This window comes from Equus caballus, chromosome 5 (genome assembly GCF_041296265.1).
Source record: "Equus caballus isolate H_3958 breed thoroughbred chromosome 5, TB-T2T, whole genome shotgun sequence".
NCBI lineage: Eukaryota > Metazoa > Chordata > Mammalia > Perissodactyla > Equidae > Equus > Equus caballus.
The window spans coordinates 78,970,858-78,989,118 of NC_091688.1; the positions used below are offsets into that span (position 1 = coordinate 78,970,858).

Here is an 18,261-nt window from a genome sequence, read left to right on the forward strand (position 1 = left end):
CCTGGAGGGTTCCACTGGGTTATTATAAGGGCTTCAACAATTCATATGAGTAATAAGCATTATTTTTCAAGAACATGTAGATGCTATTTTGATGAATAAAATGCAAAATCATTTTTAAAAGACCTTACCTTAATCCAAATGTATCACAAAAGTGGAACAATGTAAGGGAAAAGAGGTAGGGACTAAAGCCGCCAGAAGAATGTCTAGTTTCTGTGTTCCCAGTTCAGGCAGTCCTCATTCATGTAGATTTTTAGTTATGTGGACTACCTAATCTTGAAGAAAAAACTTAGATATCCCTAGACTAAATGCTGAAGGCCTGCCTAGTGACCTGTGATAGAATAACTTCTAAGTCTTCTTATAAGCCACCAGCTCCAGGCCTTTTCTGTGGGAACTGGTGGCCTTTCGAAGGGGAGAGATTTTTTTGTTAGCCTGAATAGACTGAAAAGGATGCCCCCCTGCTTCCCCAAATAGTTATTTACTGATGACTCAAAAGTTCAAACATGATGGTTCTTAATCTTTTTTGGGTCATTGCTATAGGCTCTGTCCCAAAAACATGCACTTACTCATCCACAGATAAGAATTTTTCTATATATAGGCTTTGCGTTTCCCTTAGAAGTTATCATCCAGGGACCCTTCCTCTGGTGGAAAACCAAGAAAGGGAGATGCCAAAATAAAAACAAAGTAGAAGGAACACAGAACTGGGAATCAGGAGTCCTAAGAAATCTTTTTTTTTTTTTTTGAGTTAGAAGTTCCTAAAATGCCAGAACTGTTAATATCAAAACTAATTTATATGGTCACAAATGTAAATTAAAATAAAAAATTCTTCCTAATTTTAGTAAAAGGAAATGATGAAGTAGGAAAACTTTGGAATAATGACATGGAAGAGGTAGCCATACTTGGGACAAAGTTAAATTGTCAAAAAAGAATAAACTTCACAGATTAAAATTTTGCCCAGAACTGACCCAGTTTATCATCTGTTGGGCAAGTTCAAATAAATTGTTTAATAATTTCCATGTGCCTTCACTTGTGGATAATCATTTACAAAGATGTTTTACTTTTTTTTTAATGGATTTTTATCTAAAGAGACTAGTGCGGAAGGGTTTACTTTATGTCCTATATTGTAAATTCAAGGCATACTTCTTATTCAGGAATTTATTCCAATTAATATAGACTGCACTATTGGTAGACTTCTTTTTCAGGTTTTGTTCTCTTTAGATTAATGTTTTATGTGTTTATACCCATTTTTTCCTGGTTAATTCTTTATGCAGTCTAATAAAAACATTATGTAATTTTCATTAAAAATCAGAATCACATAGTTCATATTAAATGCTTTAATAATATTTTAATTAAATGATGTCTTTTTTTATACTGGCAATATTAAGAACACAGTAGTACTAAGTTAGTTAATGAAGTGACCATGCAGACTGGTTTAACCCTGTTGTCCCAACCAAGTAGTAGTGTCTCTTTCAGAAGTGTCCTAGATTGGACGATAAATTATATGGTTACTCTGCTATTAAAATTTCTAAAATATTTAAAATTATGTAAGGCAAAGTGTAGTCTATTAACTTAATCTGCAACCAGGAACCAAAAAACAATATTCTGAGGTCAAAGAATGAATTTCAACAGTTGAAGAAATGGAAATAATTAAAGTCTGGGTAGAGAATGTTGTAAAAGGAAATACATCAGTAAGATGAATGTGTGTTTTGCACAATGCTTCCCTGTGATACATAGCAATCTGTTATCTCTTGAAAAGAAGAAAAAATAACATTGGTGTTCAACATTTTGATTGGAACTCTGTTTTATATCTTGACCCCATATGCAAACTCGCATTCTTAGACATACTCACTTGTTCACTCATTCACTCACCTGAATTGAGTGTGATGCACTCTGATGTTTTTTATTCTTTTTCATTAAAAATTAATGCTGGTCGTGACCCAGTAAACTGATTTACCACCCTGTAAGAAGTTACTACCCACAGATTGCAGACACTCTCCTTAAGTGACTCTCCCTCTTAGGGACTGGTACTGACTGGAATTGACAATAGTTATATTTTGGAAATCATAATACTTCTGTGGCAGCAAATGAGTTTTCTTTACTCATTGTTTTCAAATGTTTATCTGTAGATAGTGTTTTTTAATCAAATGTTGATCTTCGGTAATTAAAGTAAATTGGAAATTTCTAGTTATTTAAAATAATACAAGAAAAATATTTTATGTGCAAATGTATTTAGGGAAGGTCTTCATTTCGTTATTTTCAGAACACTTTCATGATAGCGTTCTAGAAGTAAAGCATGATTGTTGCTATTCTACAACAGACTCATCATCACAATTAAAAAATGACTTTTCCCATGAGAAAAAAATAGCTTAAGAATTGGTACTACACCCTTTCAGTCAATACCACTAGTGCAACATATCTATATTCTTTTTTAGGAAAGTCAGTGTTTGATTTTTCACACTATCCACTGCATATTACTTAACAGATCTTTTGCCTGTTTTAAGCTATAATGATATAATTGGCAGTAGAGGCCTGTAACAATAAGTACTAATGAACATATAACACAGTACCGTGTGTTGAGTAGATATATAAGCCACCAGAAAAGTTTTTCTTACATTGTGGAAAGTGCTATAGGAACACTTTCCTCTGTGATGGAAAGAGGAAAAGAATAGTATTGCGAAAGCTTCTGAAGGTGCATTAATACTTGTTCTTTCATGAGTGTCTCTGCAGTGTCTTTTTAAATGTATTATAACATTACATCTTCAAGAAATTGTATGCTTTTGTAGTGATTCATTCAGCCTGAAAGAATACAAGTAGAAAATTATCTTATTATTATAATTAAACTCTAATGGAGAAAACTAGCTAGTTAAAGCAAATACCTTGATAATTCCTCCAGACTTGGCTGTATGGGGGATACATGAGAAGTATGAGACATGTGCCTGTCACCAAAGAACTTAGGAAAGCATTATTGGTAACACATACAAAACTATCAAAATTAGAGAACTGTGCAAGATAGTATACAAATAAGTGGTGTATTTGTTCTAAGTGCTGAAGGAGTTCGAGGTGTTTATTTTAGTCTAGGCCTCCTTTCAAGGGGAGCTGGGAAGTAAGTTGGTTCCTTTTGTCCTGCTGCCTTTACTGTTTGTCTCATTGGTAAATAGAACCTCAAAAAGGAAGAAAAAAGATAAAAATAGTTCATACTGGTATGTTTCTCATTATGTTTAAAATGACAGAGAAAAATGAAACCAGTAGTCAAAGGAAATTTTCATTCATTCAATGAAAGTTTTAGTTATTCTATTGTGCCTGGACTGTGCTAGCTCTGAGGCTAGAAAGACCCTGCACTGCAGCTGCATAAACATAATCATGATGCAGTGGGATAAGGATAAGTGTACTGTTACGGAAAGCTTTAGAACGTTTCATCTAGACCATGAACTTGAAGGATGAGTAGTTTTAGGAAGAAGAGATGACGTAGACATTCCAGGTAGAGAAAAGAACATAGTGTGGGCACAAAGGGTTGAAATTTAGAGTTCAAGAGGTGCTGGGAGATTCAGTTATAGATGTTTGGGAAGATGGTAATGTTAGAAAGATGGGTTTAATGCTTTGAATGCTTGCTAAAAATTTAGGAAGTCATTGAAGGATTTTTAAAATAAGGGAATGACATGGTCAAACTTGTATCTTAAAAAGATAGCCCTGATACAATGAAAGATGGATTTCTCTGTTTTCTTGGCTATAACTTATCTCTGTAGTACTGTTCTTCATTAAAAGTGTATATCTGTATATATTTATCTGTACAGTAATAAATCATTTATTCAGGATTAGCAAAGTAATGAATGTTCCAGTTGAGTAAATTTTCCAGGTAATCGAAGACGATTGTCAACCTTGATTTTATCCTGACCATTTTGATGGTAATATTTCTAAAATGTTGGTCTCATTTCTGCCTTGTTAAACAGTAGACTGAATATAATTTAATCATTTGGATACTGATTGTTTTGTCATGCCATCAAGAATTGGGCTATTTGCCCACAGTACTGAAAAAGTGATTGGCTGATTTATTCACTAATTCAACAAGCATTTTTTTCAGCTCCTACTGTGGTTTATGCATTATGCTAAATACTAGAGATAAATCAGATCTTACAATATAGTGGAAGCACATATATATATATATATATATATATATATATATATATATAATACAAGATGAATTTTAAGTGCCATTGGAGAGATGTGCATGAAGTATTGTGGAATTTCAGAGGAAGAAGATACTTTCTGCTAGACCAGGACTCAGCAAAGCTTTTGGAAGTAACATTTGATTTGGACCCTGAAGGAAAGCTAATTGAAATGGAAATGGGGGTCAGGAGTGGGGAAGGAGTATACTTGGAGGAAGCAACCTGGGACAATGTGGGAAGTTCATTGAAAATAGCAAGAAATAGGAGATAGGGAATAGAGGTGGATAGGTAAGGACATAGAATGCTAGAGTGCTAATTTGTTATGTTGAAATTAATTTCGTAGTGAGGAGCCAGGAAGGATGTTTTTTTAAAGAATTTGAGTACAGTTTTTAAAACTGCCTTTTAAAGAAAAGTTAACAGATTTGGTGGGGAGGTGGAAAGATTGTAGTAGGTAAGATCATTTTAGGAGCCCTGAACCAGGACAATGACAATAGAGCAGATGTACGGATAGTATTATGAAAGTAAAGTAAGAATTTGCAGATTAGTTAGAGGTAGAAGAATAAGAGGAAAGAGACAGAAACGGCTCAAGGTTTTAAATCTTGTCACTGAGAATGGTTATACCAGTATAGTTAATGAATCTGCTACCATGGTATCTGGTAAGAGAAGGGTAGGCCTCATTACTTCTCTGGCTGTCGTTTATCTACCAGCACCTTATCATCCAGCTATCCACTATAAGAAAGCAAATAACCACACTTATTGAATCAGTAAGTTTATTTTTGGAGAATGGAGCCTAAGAGGACCATTGTAGCATAAAATATTTACATTTAATGATGCCTGCTTTTGCTGGTTATTGGTTATAAAATTTAGGAATTCTGTTTGGTTGATAATCTTTTTTGGCCAACAGCTTGTTTTTCAAAAAAATCTTAACTAGTCCTCGCGCATTCTTGGGGTTCTATTACTTACTAGTTTTCTGAGTCTTGCTTTTTGTATCTTGTTTTGATTTTTTAAACAATTGACTTAATTGGATTTTCATATGTTTGGATTTTTTTAACGTGTCTAATATATTTATATCCTTAGTTGTAGTGTTGTGTTTGCTGTGATTTCTAGTCTAACATTTTTTGAATGCTGCTTATAATCTGGATTAAGATATAGTTAGACCTTATTGTAACAAGGCATGTTCCTGGCCAGAGCGAAAATGTAGGTAATCTGTTTTAAGTAACTTAATGGAAGTAGTAAAATACTACATAGACTTTCTCTTTTGGAGGTTATGGCAAGAGGATGGCTTGTTGGAGACTGGTGGTCCCTCATTTATCTAAGAGGAAGAGTAGGATGTACTATTTCTGTGTTGTGTCTGGATTTTGAGGAATAAGGTTAATTCTTGCTACCCAGTGTTTACAATATATATTTAATTGTGGCACCAAATCAGATCTATTGGGATCATGAATTTGTGACATTTAGATTTACTATTATAATTATTGTGAACCCCATCTAATTTAAAGTTGAACGTGATTATATTACAGATAATTTAATGTAAATTTTAAAGTAAGGTGGTTCCCTTTCTTAACTAATTTTGTAATCAGGAACAATTATTCAATTACTCTTGCTAAATATGAAATGTTTTGGAAATACTGAGACTTTTAGAGGGCAGGGAGTGTGATTATATTCAGATAATTCTAAACAAAAGTAACATAAAGCAGATTTGTCATTATGTATTTTAATGTTTATTCCAATTTTAGATGTGTCTTGGAAAAGTGGTTGATACTGATGAGTGCCTATTTTGCTTACTAAAACAGCATGCAAGTCCTTAAGGAGAAATTGGGGTTTTTTTACCTGTTACCACAGAGAAATAATACATTTGCTATCCTGTTAACTCTTAACTGACCAGTAAGCAACTTGTAGCTAGGGTGTTGTTAGCTTTTAGCTTTTGGCAAGCTGGAAAAACTAACTGCCTCCAATTTCTGTTTATAAAAATGTGTGAATAAGGTATCATATTTATGTTTAGCTTTTCCCTTCACATCTTGAAAATACTTGCTCAAACTACTCTTTTACTAATCATCTCTACTTTGAAATAGCAGAGGCTTCTACAAATTGAATGTACTATTTCTTCTCCCAAGTAGACCCAAGTTTAAAAAGCTACCTTCATTTGCTTTAACTCTTTCTCTGAACCAAGCATGTAAGGCTGTTGCTACCCTTAATACAACCTCCTACTTTATAAGGCAAACTCAAGCTACCTGTCTCTTATAAACTAATGTTGTTAAGCCACAAACCTCATACTTAAACAAAAGAAATCTGCTTTTTCAGTTTTTTTGCATTTCATCCTCTTCCAGGTAAAATGTTATGTCGTGCAGGATCTAATTAACTTTGTCGTGATTGCTCTGTGATTCTGGGTTAGTTATTGTGTTTTAGTTATTGAGAATGGAAACTAAAAATTGATGGAAGAAATTTAGGGTCCTGAAAAAAATATCCAGGTTTAGAGTGCAAATATCAAGGGAAAATGATGGTGAAAGTATACTTTTGAGGTTGTTAATAGTGTATCTGTCTGTATGCTTAATTCTAATTGGAAAGGGAACGTTGCTTTTCATAACAATAAACCACTTGAACTGCTTTATATGTATGTTTTGGGAATAATGACTGGTTTGATTATGGCAGTGTGTAACTAGGAACAAAAGAATTGGTCTTGGGAGTGGGAAAGTCTTTTCCAATTTTAATGGTCTGCAGAGAGTAGGATTTAACAGTTTTTCTCTTAATAGCTATTTTTTTTATGGGCCAAGAGATTAAGAGGTGGAACTGGGGGCTACCTTTTCATTTAGGGTGGTAGGTACTGAGGACCCAGAACTGGCTATCTAGTTTGCAGGGCTCAGTGCAAAATGAAAATGTAGAGCATGTTCAAAAATTACTAACAATTTCAAGACTGTGACAGCAGAGCATTAAACCAAGTGTGGGACCCTATTCAAGTGCACGTGCACCCATGAAGTCTGTCTTGTAGGCACTTTATGCAAAAAGAAAAGTGTACACTGAAGAAATAAGAATTTGGCTTCTCAACAGATGGCTTCCCCTTCCCCCATCCCTATTTTGTACAAGCTAACGTGTTTCTTCTCCCCCCAAAAAAGCCATGCTTCTTTTTCAGTTGGGGCTGAGGGAAAGAAAATGCTATTTGCAGTCTTTTGTATGCTTGGGGCTTATGAACCTTGAAGGATTAATGGCAGCAACTAGAATTGAGTTTATTTATTCATCTCACACTTGTGTACCCCTCGGAACATATGCATCCTCTTCTCACTTCACCACTGCCACTACCACCTTCACCACCAGCTTGTTAATGGTGGTGGAATGATGGCTTCCCTATTTATGTCATTTTTATCCCTTCTGTCTTCCTGAAAGAGTTCATAGCTACTCTTGCCTACTCACATTATACAGGCCAACTAGGTAGAAAAGAAATTTTCTTCCCCCTGGTAGGGCTATATCGTGCCTCTTATTTTAGATATATATAATCTGGCCGTTATATTAAGTTTTGCTTTACCCCGGAGATGTCAACAACCAGTTAGAAAGGAAACAGATGAAACAGGGCTTTTAACTAAATGGGAAGAGGACAATGGTTGCAAATAAAAATATTTTGGTGGTGAATGTCAATTTAGTTATGATGTGCTTCTTTACAACAGAAGCTTCAGATGTTTTTAAGAAATAAATTCTTATTCTTTGAAGTCAATTGTGTAGTGAATTAAAAAGAAAATGAAATTCATTGAAGTAATTACTGTATATAATGGGCAGAGAGGTGGAAAGGGCAAAAGGATTTATTTAATAATGTTAGAGCCCAAAGTAAATCCTTTTACTTCTATGTATAAAATTACATAATGTCTCAGAAAACAGACTTGAATTTGTGTCTGTTGTATTGATTTGCTTTTTCACTGATCTGGTTTAGTGCTTTAGACATGTATATGTCGTTATTGTTGTATTCATAGATTAGCAGTGTGGTATTCTTTTTGAGGGCTTATCAATGTATTTCTCTCTCATTCCTATTTGAGCAAAACAACTGTTTGACTGGAGGGTATATTCTAAAACTTTTTCTGTATGACCTTACAGCTCAATTCATTCTTCTTGCAAGTAGAATAACAATATTCCCAGTAGCAGTTCAGATCCTTTATAAATTAGATAACTGCAAACTTTTTTTTACAGTCTTCTGGTGAATACTATCACTTAAACATTTTCTGCCACCCTGAGTAGGAAGGTTTGAGTGACTGGGTTTGTTCCTTTCTAAAGAAGCAGTTATAGTCAAGGAGAAGAAAACTAACAATTTATAAAATAAATCTAGTATGTTTTAAAATTTCAAATATAGAAACAATGTTAGATTTAAAATAGTTTGGAAGAGAAAAAAGGTGTGCATTTGTTTTGTTTTTTGACATTAACAAATAAGTGCAAATAAAATTCTATCACAAGGAAAGATGTTATATTTAGTTATCTATTTGGCAGATTATTAATATAAACAGCTTTGTTAAACTTTTGATTATTTATCACAAATATTGATGAGCCCCATTATACTAAACTGAATGTGTTAGTAATGTTCTGTTTTTAATGTTCTAGTGACTCCTGGTACAGTCCAGAATAAAACTGCTTTTCCCTCTAGATATAATAAAATCTGTTAAATTAAAACATTTGTGTAATAGATGTGATTGTACATCATATTTTTCATTTAGTGGAACATTTTGTGTAAATTACCTTTTTTGTGTAGACAATCCTATATAGATGTCCCCTTTTTGTGCATATTAATAATATATTAAATGCTCATTTTTTTTTACAGCTATTTCTAGACTATTTGGGCAATATTGCAGGGGTGAAAGTTGAATTTTGGTATTAGAAAAAACTTCTTGTAGGATGTATTCATGTTTTACGTTTTAAAATACATACGTGACATTTCGGGGGATAAGAAATTTAAAAGTGATCATGGAGATATTAAGACACTGAGGCATTTAGATATGATTACTAGAGGTCTCAGGTTTTTCCAGTACTTACTTTATGGAGAAGTTTTCCAGGATTCCCAATGTGTGTGGTTCTCTAAACTTACTTGGAACCTTGGATACTGGAGATTCTCAATCATATGCTGGCAGAGTTGTCCTACTTTCCAAAGTTGCAATACCTTCAAATATTAATTAATACAGAAACCATGCATTCTTATTTAAAATTTAGATCTGATCATTCATAAAATAGCCTAAACTTCAGTTTCTAGAGTCCATATAACATCAAAAGTCAGAAGAATTATTTTTTCTCTATTAAAGTAAAAAACGTTTCTGCATGTGATAGTAAATGTCCAGTTCCACATTTTTAAAGTATTGCAGCATCTGATTGTAACTTAAATGCTTTGTAACTGATAAAACATTCTTTTCCATACCCCATCACCTTCCTCCCTTCTCCCTCAATTTGCTTTGCACACCGAACATTAGCATTCTGTGAACAAATTTTTAAATGATTGTTATAATGAATTGTATTAGTATTGTACAATAATTTATTTACATTTTTAAAGAAATTTGAATATAGTATAGCAATTTTGACAACTAGCAATTTCATCAAAGTAAGATTCTGCCTGTAATCTCATGATATACCAAATGCTTGCTCTTCCCCATAACAGAGAGAGGGATTATGTGTGGTTCATACTACAGATAGGGGAAGAGTAGCTGACATCTAGTAGCACTTTTTGAGTTCCCTAAACTCTTTACTTTTACTGTATGAATTGCTTTAAAATCCACTTAAATTTAAATTGCTCACGAAAGTAACTAGGAAAAAGAAGGTGCTGGTTACAAAGTACGTGATACCTCACTCTTCCTACTGATTGTGAAGAACCTAGATTCTACACATAAGCTAGACTGATCAGTGAAGAATTTGTGTGACTGCTAGCAACATATTAATTTAAACAAATGATGCCGAAGTGTTCTACAGGAATGTTATCTATATTACATAGAGGTAGAACAAATTTCCATTCATATGCTGCCTAAATGTGAAAGGTTAAATTACTGGGTTTTCCTTTATTTTTTACTCCAGAAGTATTTGTTGAGTTCCTGCTATGTACCAGGCTCTTGACTGACATAACTAATGAGAACCTTAGAAGATTTTTCTATTCCAAATTTTGGTTGTTTAGCTTGGAATTAGCCTTTCTTTAATACTTAACTTGACTTCCTGTAGTTCTTTACTTATTAGATGCTTTTTCTGCAGATGAGCAGAGAAAGACCATGGGCCTTAGATTTTATTTTTGAAGAGGAAGGTGACAGCAAGTGGAGACCAGGAGCGTGAATGAGATTTAGGCTTCTCATGGTTTTTAGTTTTCTATATGACGTTTCCGTTAGCATTGTCACTTGTCTATGATAAGGAACTATGTTTACTGGTTTTGTAATAGGAGCATCTGTTCTTTTGGAATCTGGACTTTGAGCGACTTCATTTCACAGAATCATTGAATAGCCAGTTCCTATTCTCTCTTACCTACAACTTTTCCAGGAGATTTCACATGACAGGTTATCAGAAGAAAAGCCAATTTGGGTAACTCTTCTGTTACATTTACTTCCCTCCCCTTTGAACCCCTAGAGATAAACTCACGTTTTCTTCCTGCTAATTGACCAGCAGCACCCTGGAATACTGTCATCCCTTTGACCAAAGGAATGGTGTGGTTGTGTTCAAAGACCAATAAAATGTTATGTCCTGTCTATTCCTACCTATAAAAAATATCTTTTTTTCTTTATTAAATTAGATTTTTTGGAATAAATGATTGAAGGAAAAGCAAAGTAGTGGAGAAATTTCAAGAACAGTTATCACTAAAATCTTGGTTCACTTTAATATAAAAATCTTTTTCTCCCCCGTTTTTAATCACATTTTAAAAATAAGCTATAGAAAAAAATGTAAAACGAAAAAAAACTGTAAAGAATAGTTAGCATTAAACTTCTGATTCATTTGTAAACTTCTTTGAGGTAATCTGGATTTATATTCATTTTCCAGTAAAATAAAACATATGGTTGTATATGCATTACAGGTTGAATTAAAAAATGAAAGTTGAGCTTTTGTTGCCCTTTCAAATCGACGGCCAGTATATAGTTTAGGAACTATTTATTATTATAGAATTCCAAGTGAATTGCTATAAAATTGGTTCTTCATTGAAGGTCTTATTACATTGTTGATGTTCCTTTACTAGATTTTCAAAGTATGTGAGGCCTACTTAATGGAGTAGTAATCAAATGCAAACTTAATTTAATGATCTAAAGAAAAGATTATAATTTTCCTGGAAATAAGGAAGATTTAACCAGTTGTTAAAATAATGTATGTATGATCATAAGAGAAAAGATGATCATTATTGTAACAATTGACCAATGTAGTAATTTCAGGTTATTTAGTTCTATTTTCTCGGTTCTAGTTTGGTATGGTAAAGCATTATTTGGAAAAGCAGTGTAGGAAGAAGTGTGCAGACAATATTACTGCTGTTAGAGAACCAGCTGCAAGTTAGTGCATGCTTCAGGGAATACAAATAAATGCAGACTTTTTCTAACTTGATTTAGATGGTCTGACCTCTCTAGAAATATATGTGTATATGTATATTTTGGAATATATAAGAAATGTTTTATTTCTCTTCCCTTTTTTAGCCTTAGATTGTAAGCAAAAGAAATCAAGGTCAAGATCTGGAAGCAAGAAGAAAATGCTAACATTACCTCATGGTGCTGACGAGGTTTACATTCTCCGATGCAGGTATATGTGTGTATTGCCAAATCTGCGCAATTTCTTCAGATTTTGCTTTGACTCATATTAGCTATTTTATTTGGGATTTTTAATTTGTGGCAGAAGGTGCGTTCTCAACAATCAAGTTATAAATGAACTTTTGGAGACAGACTTAATAAAATCTCATTCAGCTCATAATATGCTGTACTTCAACAACTGATGAATGAAGTTTTGTTTTATTTGTTTGCTTTGTTTAGTTTAATTTTATTTAGTTTGGGTGTTTTTTAAAATTGTCTTGAGTTCCTGCTTATTGGGAACACATTTTCTCTCCACTTATACTTCTAAGTGTAGCTATAGAAATTCATTCACACCTCCTTCATGCTTACCCTCATGCAGTTTAAAGAATTCTCAATTGGGGAAGGGTCTTTGAAAAGAATGGTACATATGAAATTATAGTTGTTTTAAATGTTTTAAGATGTGTAGGTGTTAAGGTCTTTTAATTAATTTGAACTTAATAATAATGTTCCCACTTCTACAAATATTAGTGGAGTTAGTATAGCTGTTAAACATGTAAGTTGGCAGTTTTGATATTGTGTTAAATCATTTTGACTTTATATGTGTTTAGAATCTCTGGTCAATTACTATCTCCAATATATGGTAAGATTTGTTTCTTATGCTTATGAATGTTATGTGAATTGGTTTTAAATAAAGGGAATTGGTCATGTTAAGAGAACTGTTATCAACTTCTTCTGTAGGTTTTGTGGCCTAGTCTTTCGTGGACCATTGTCTGTTCAGGAAGACTGGATTAAGCACTTACAACGACACATTGTAAACGCTAATCTTCCACGGACTGGAGCTGGCATGGTGGAAGTCACGTCACTACTTAAAAAGCCTGCCTCCATTACAGAAACTTCATTTTCTCTACTAATGGCAGAAGCAGCTTCATAGAACAAGGAAACTTTTTAAATAGCAAGTTTGAATTGGATGTAAATTTGAAATTCTTTGTCTTTTTTTTAAAACCACATTAAATTATCCGTTTATAAATACTAAAGCAGGAAAATGGGGAACAGTGAATTACAGTGACATCAGAGCAAATTGAGTACTTCAAACAGTAAGTAGTCCATATATTTTATATAGGGTGGAAGATGTGTTTTTAAGGTTTACTAAGTTTTGTCAGTTAACTGTGTTCACTCAATAAAAGATCAGTACATGTAAGCAGTCATTAATAAACTGTTGCACATGGATACTTAAAGACAGACTTACTGGAAAATTATGTTTTCTGCAGTGTTACCAGAATCAAGGTTCTGTTTATTCCCCACAAGACTTGCATTGAAAAATAAGATATTATATTTTGTTTGTATGTATTTAGTGTTTTGTATAATACCATGAACTGCTAACTAAATTTACTCAACTTAGGGCATTAAATATCATGTACTTCATAGTTTTGAGACTGTTCACTCAAATAGGGCAGAGTACTATTCTATCTAGATGTGTAAGTGTTTTTTTAAAATCACATGGAACGGTTTTTTTTATACTAAAAAGTGGAGGGAGATTTGTTTAAACAAGTATTTCTAAAAGAAATATGTACATAGTCCTGGAAATTATTTGTGGTAAGGAAATATTCTTTACTCCAGTTGCATTTCTCAGACAATAAAGTGGTGCATCCATGCTACCTCCTACTTTGTCAACAAAGATGCTATTTACCCTTTACATTTTTGTATCATAATAGATTTAAAAAATCTAATGTTCTTTATTGCAAGACATCCTTTTGTTAACAGATTTGTTTCTTTTTAATGTTTTACCTAAAATTTGACATGCTTACAGGACAGGTTTGCCTCTTACTTTATTTAACATTGTAGAAATGTAATTAATAAACAGTGCTCACTACACAATTTAGAATAGGCTTTCTCATTTATATTCTCTTCCAAATTTGATCAGTTAGCAAAACTTAATACACCAATTGAAATATTTCTACATATGATGAGAATGTTTACAATTTAAATTTTAGAACTTGTTTTGGATGTGATTATATGTACGAAAATCGTGTAACACTATGCTCATGCTAAGAACCGACATAACAGAATTACTGAAATAAATGTGCTGTGAGGAATGGAAAATATATGGTGCAGATGTCTTGGTCATGATGAATTGTGATTCTTCTTTTAAACTCTTTCCAAAAACAAATTACTTCTTTTAATTTGAAATCAGATTCCTTTACAAATAACAGTTTTTGTATGCAAGCACCATTTCATTTTATTTCATGTAGTATGGCTAATACTATAGTTGAAACAAGGATATGCATTGATACTTTTCTTCGTATGTAAATAAAGTTAAAAACAGTTAAAATAAGGAGTATTTTGGTAGAGTATATACATACCTCACTGCCAGTGAAATTGCTTTCCTATGGTATATCTCCTTACCAGAAAAATCTCTAAATAAAAAAAGATTTAAAGAAAATTATAATGTCTATAGTGTGAAGCATTTCTTATTTTTATCACTGGTGGAAATAGTCCACTTGAGGTTGTGTTTCATTTGAGTTCAATTATTTATGCTTAGAAAGTTGCTTTATTCACATACCTTATATGAGAAATTAGGAAATTGGACTAGATGGATCATTCTCAACCAAAGGTATCCTGATCCTTGGATTGCTAGATCAGAAAAAAGTATTTGTAAGTTATTTTGATTTTTCAAAAGATAATAATAGAAATAATAGAAATTGTGTATTTCACTATAAAGAGACTACAACATCAAATTTATTAACTTTTGACTGAAAATATACCAAGTCTGAGATACTAGTTGTCCCTTATTGAGTAAATTTCGTTAATGGTTATCTATGAACATTTTTTTTAATGGAAGACGTACTACATAGCAAGTAGAGTTCAGAAGTAAAAAGAAAAGGATTCCTGGTAGGAAGACTAGCAATCTCTAGAGCCCGTTTCAGCTCTAATTGTTATAGTTCTATGATTTTTTCTTATTAAACCAACTATCAAGATATAGGAATACAAGTAGAATAGGTAGTTTGACCACAGATTTCATAAGCAAACCTAGATTAAATTTTCTATGTTAAATTATATTTAAAACAATTAATCTTTCTGGATATGAAAGAATTAAATCATCAAAATAGAATAATTCAAATTAGAAACCGTAAACTAGAGAGATTCTTGAAAAGTAAATTAAACAACGAATGTTTTTCGTAATAAAGATATTTGGGTTACAAAATTTTAAAAATTCTTTAGGAAGCAAAGTTTTCCTTTTATTTGGCAACTAGAAAGTTAATGATATATTTTCATTTGGCTTCCACTAGAAGAAAACTATAAAGTATTGTCTCAAGTTACATGATAGGTTTTTATGTCAAAATGAGGGCTGATTCAGTATTCAGTATTGCCTAATTTTCTTTTAATTACTTTATCTTTGCCTAATATATTTGAGCTTCTTTAGTATTAAAGCTTTTATCTTTTTTTAATCTGGTTAAAAGTGTTGATTTGTTTAATAGCATCAAGACAAAAAAGTTAACTTCTCCAAAAGTAGTAGTTTCCACTATGCTTCTTTAGAATATATTAGAACCATGGCATAGCTAATATCTCTATTTTAGATTTCATGTATTTAATTATGATTATTATGAGTTAGGGAGATGATAGTTTTTCAGTAGTAATTTAATAGATAAACTTTTCTTAAGGACGTACATGTTCTCTCTCAGGAACTGTACAGTTAAAACATATCAGTTCAAAAGACAGCTTTGATAGTTTTTTCTCACTAAGAAAGTGTATTATATGCTCATCTTAGAAATATTAGGAAAATGAAAAAGTAAAAAATGGGGAAAATGACCTGTGATATCATCACTCAAAGACATTTACTTTTAACAGCTTGTTATATTTCTTTCTTTTTCCTTTTTTTAAAATAGATGCAGCTTTCTTCTTCTTGTATGCTTTTTGGTGAGGAAGATTGGCCCTAAGCTAACATCTGTTGCCAATCTTCCTCTTTTTTTTTTTCCCTCCCCAAAGCTCCAGTACATAGTTGTATATCCTGGTTGTAAGTCCTAGTTCTTCTGTGTGGGATACTTGATGAGTGGTGTGTAGGTCCGCACCCAGGATCCAAACCAGCAAACCCTGGGCCACAAAAGTGGAGCATGCAAACTTAACTGCTACTTCGCCGGGCCAGCCCTGTTAACATTGCTTTCTCTTCTCTTATTGTTTCTCTATAGTTGTGATGATAATGTATCTTGTTTTCCCAAGTTAATTTTAAATTTGAGTAGTACATTGTATAGACTAATCTTTGAATACTAGATCTGGAGCATTTTCCACCACCAGCAACCAATTCTCTGATTCTCCAGAGACCAACTAGGTGTCCAAAAATTTAGTTCGGTTCTGACATTATACTACCTGGAGTTAGCATCGGACACCATGGGTTAAAGGGCTCAGTCCCACAAGACTGCCCACACTTCAGATGCCAGTTGCAAGTGTCAGGTCACCCATACTTCTGACTAACTAGCTATAAATTGGGGATTCCCACAACCCAACCCCCTTCAGGTTCAGTACTTTGTTGGAACAGCTCACAGAACTCAGGAAAATACTTGACTTTGCCAGTTCATTATAAAGGATATAACTCAGGAACAGCCAAATGGAAGAGGTGCATAGGGCAAGGTATATGGGGAGAGGGTGACATGGAGGTTCCATGCCCTCTCTGGTGTGCCATCCTCCCAGCATTTGATGTGTTTCACCAACCTGGAAGGTTTTTTTGTTTTTATTTTTGGTGAAGGGAAATTGGCCCAGAGCTAGCATCTGTTGCCAGTCTTCCTCTTTTTTTTCTTTTCTCCCCAAAGCCCCAGTACATAGTTGTATATCCTAGTTGTAAGTCATTCTAGTTCTTCTATGTGGGATGCCGCCACAGCATGTCTTGACGAGTGCTGTGTACGTCTGTGCCCAGGATCCAAACTGGCAAACCCTGGGCCGCTGAAGCAGAGCATGAGAACTTAACCACTCAGCCACGGGGCTGGCCCCTGGGAAGCTTTCTGAACCCCATCACTTAGGGTGTTACTATTATAGAGGTTTCATTATATAAGCACGATTGGTTAAATCATTGGCCACTGGTGATCAGCTCAATCTCTGGCTCTTTCCGCCCCCCTCGATGTCTGGTGGGCAGTAGGGCTGAAAGTTCTAGTCATGCCTTGGTCTTTCTTGTGACCAGCTCCCATCCTGCAGCTGTCTAGGGGCTCCCAGCCACCAGTCATCTTGTTAGCGTACAAAAGACACTCTTAATAACTCTGCACATTTCCAGGGTTTTAGGAGCCCTGTACCAGGGACAAAGACTCAATTGTTTTTATTAGATCACACTAGATAGTTAATACTTGGATGTGACAAAAACCAGTCAGCATCAGGGATATTTCAAATCATAGACTAGAATCAGCATTCACCCCTGCTATAGAAGGTAGTTATCAAATTTATTTTAACAATGGGAACTTGTTTTCTTATTTTGAGGGCCAATCAAGTTCAGTTATTGATCTTCCATCAATAGCCCATAACTTTAATTTCTTGGTCCTCTATCCTACATTATAGACATAGATATAATCTTGGTTTTTCTTGGTTACAAATAATTGATAACAAATAATTGAATAATACTTGTAATTGCTTAGGTAAACAACAGTAATAATGAGTAAAACTTATAGAATTGATTCTTCATACCTCAGGCTTCTTAGGTGAAGCCAGAAGTCAAGATGAACAAAGAGTAGATATAATCTAATAAATTACTGGGGTCTTTTCCTGTTACTAAAGTTTTAGACAAGTAAAAGGAAAAATGAATAGAATTCCATCACATTAAAAATCTGTCATATACTCATTCTAGTCTTGTTTTTCTGTTCATAGACTTTTCCTTTTTAAAAAACATGAGATCATGCTGTGTAGAAATTGACTCTTTATTCTCTTAAGCAGTAGATCCGTGAGCATTTTCATGCCACTAAATATTCTTATATATACCTTAAAGTTTTGCATCATGTTCCCTTGTACTACACATTTTTACTCGTCTTTTGTTGATCATTTTATGTCATCTCCAGAATTTTGGTATTATAAAGAATGCTTTTTGCAACTATTCTTGTAGTAAATTGTGCACATCCAAAATTATTTCTTTAGGATAAATTTCTAGTAGTAGAATTGGTGAATCAAAGAGTTGTATATTGCTCACATATTTGAGGCTTTATATATGAATTTCCAAATTGTTTTTCCAGACGGTCTTATAACTGTCTGCTCCTACCTGCAATGTATGAGAATGGCTTACAATTCCTCTTGTCTTTGCCAATCTATTCTTTAAAACTTTGCTTATTTAATAGGTAAAAAGTCGTATATTGTTCATCCTTAAGGGACAAATGAAAACAAAATAACTGAACTTTTGATTATAAAGACACTAACACTTTGATTTAAAATAAAGA

At 33.4% G+C, this 18,261-nt stretch overlaps 1 protein-coding gene across 17 annotated transcripts in view; it reads left to right on the forward strand.

Annotated features, from left to right (window-relative positions):
• The window catches only part of ZNF644 (zinc finger protein 644), a 118,364-nt gene extending 104,064 nt beyond the window's left edge, over positions 1-14,300 (forward strand). For all 17 annotated transcript variants that reach the window (XM_070267311.1, XM_070267319.1, XM_023641681.2 and 14 more), the window contains 2 exons: positions 11,771-11,873; positions 12,599-14,300. In XM_070267311.1, coding sequence (XP_070123412.1) covers positions 11,771-11,873; positions 12,599-12,791 — 296 coding nt within the window. In that variant the 3' untranslated portion in view covers positions 12,792-14,300. The remainder of the gene's footprint in view (positions 1-11,770; positions 11,874-12,598) is intronic.
• Positions 14,301-18,261: the final 3,961 nt, after the last annotated feature.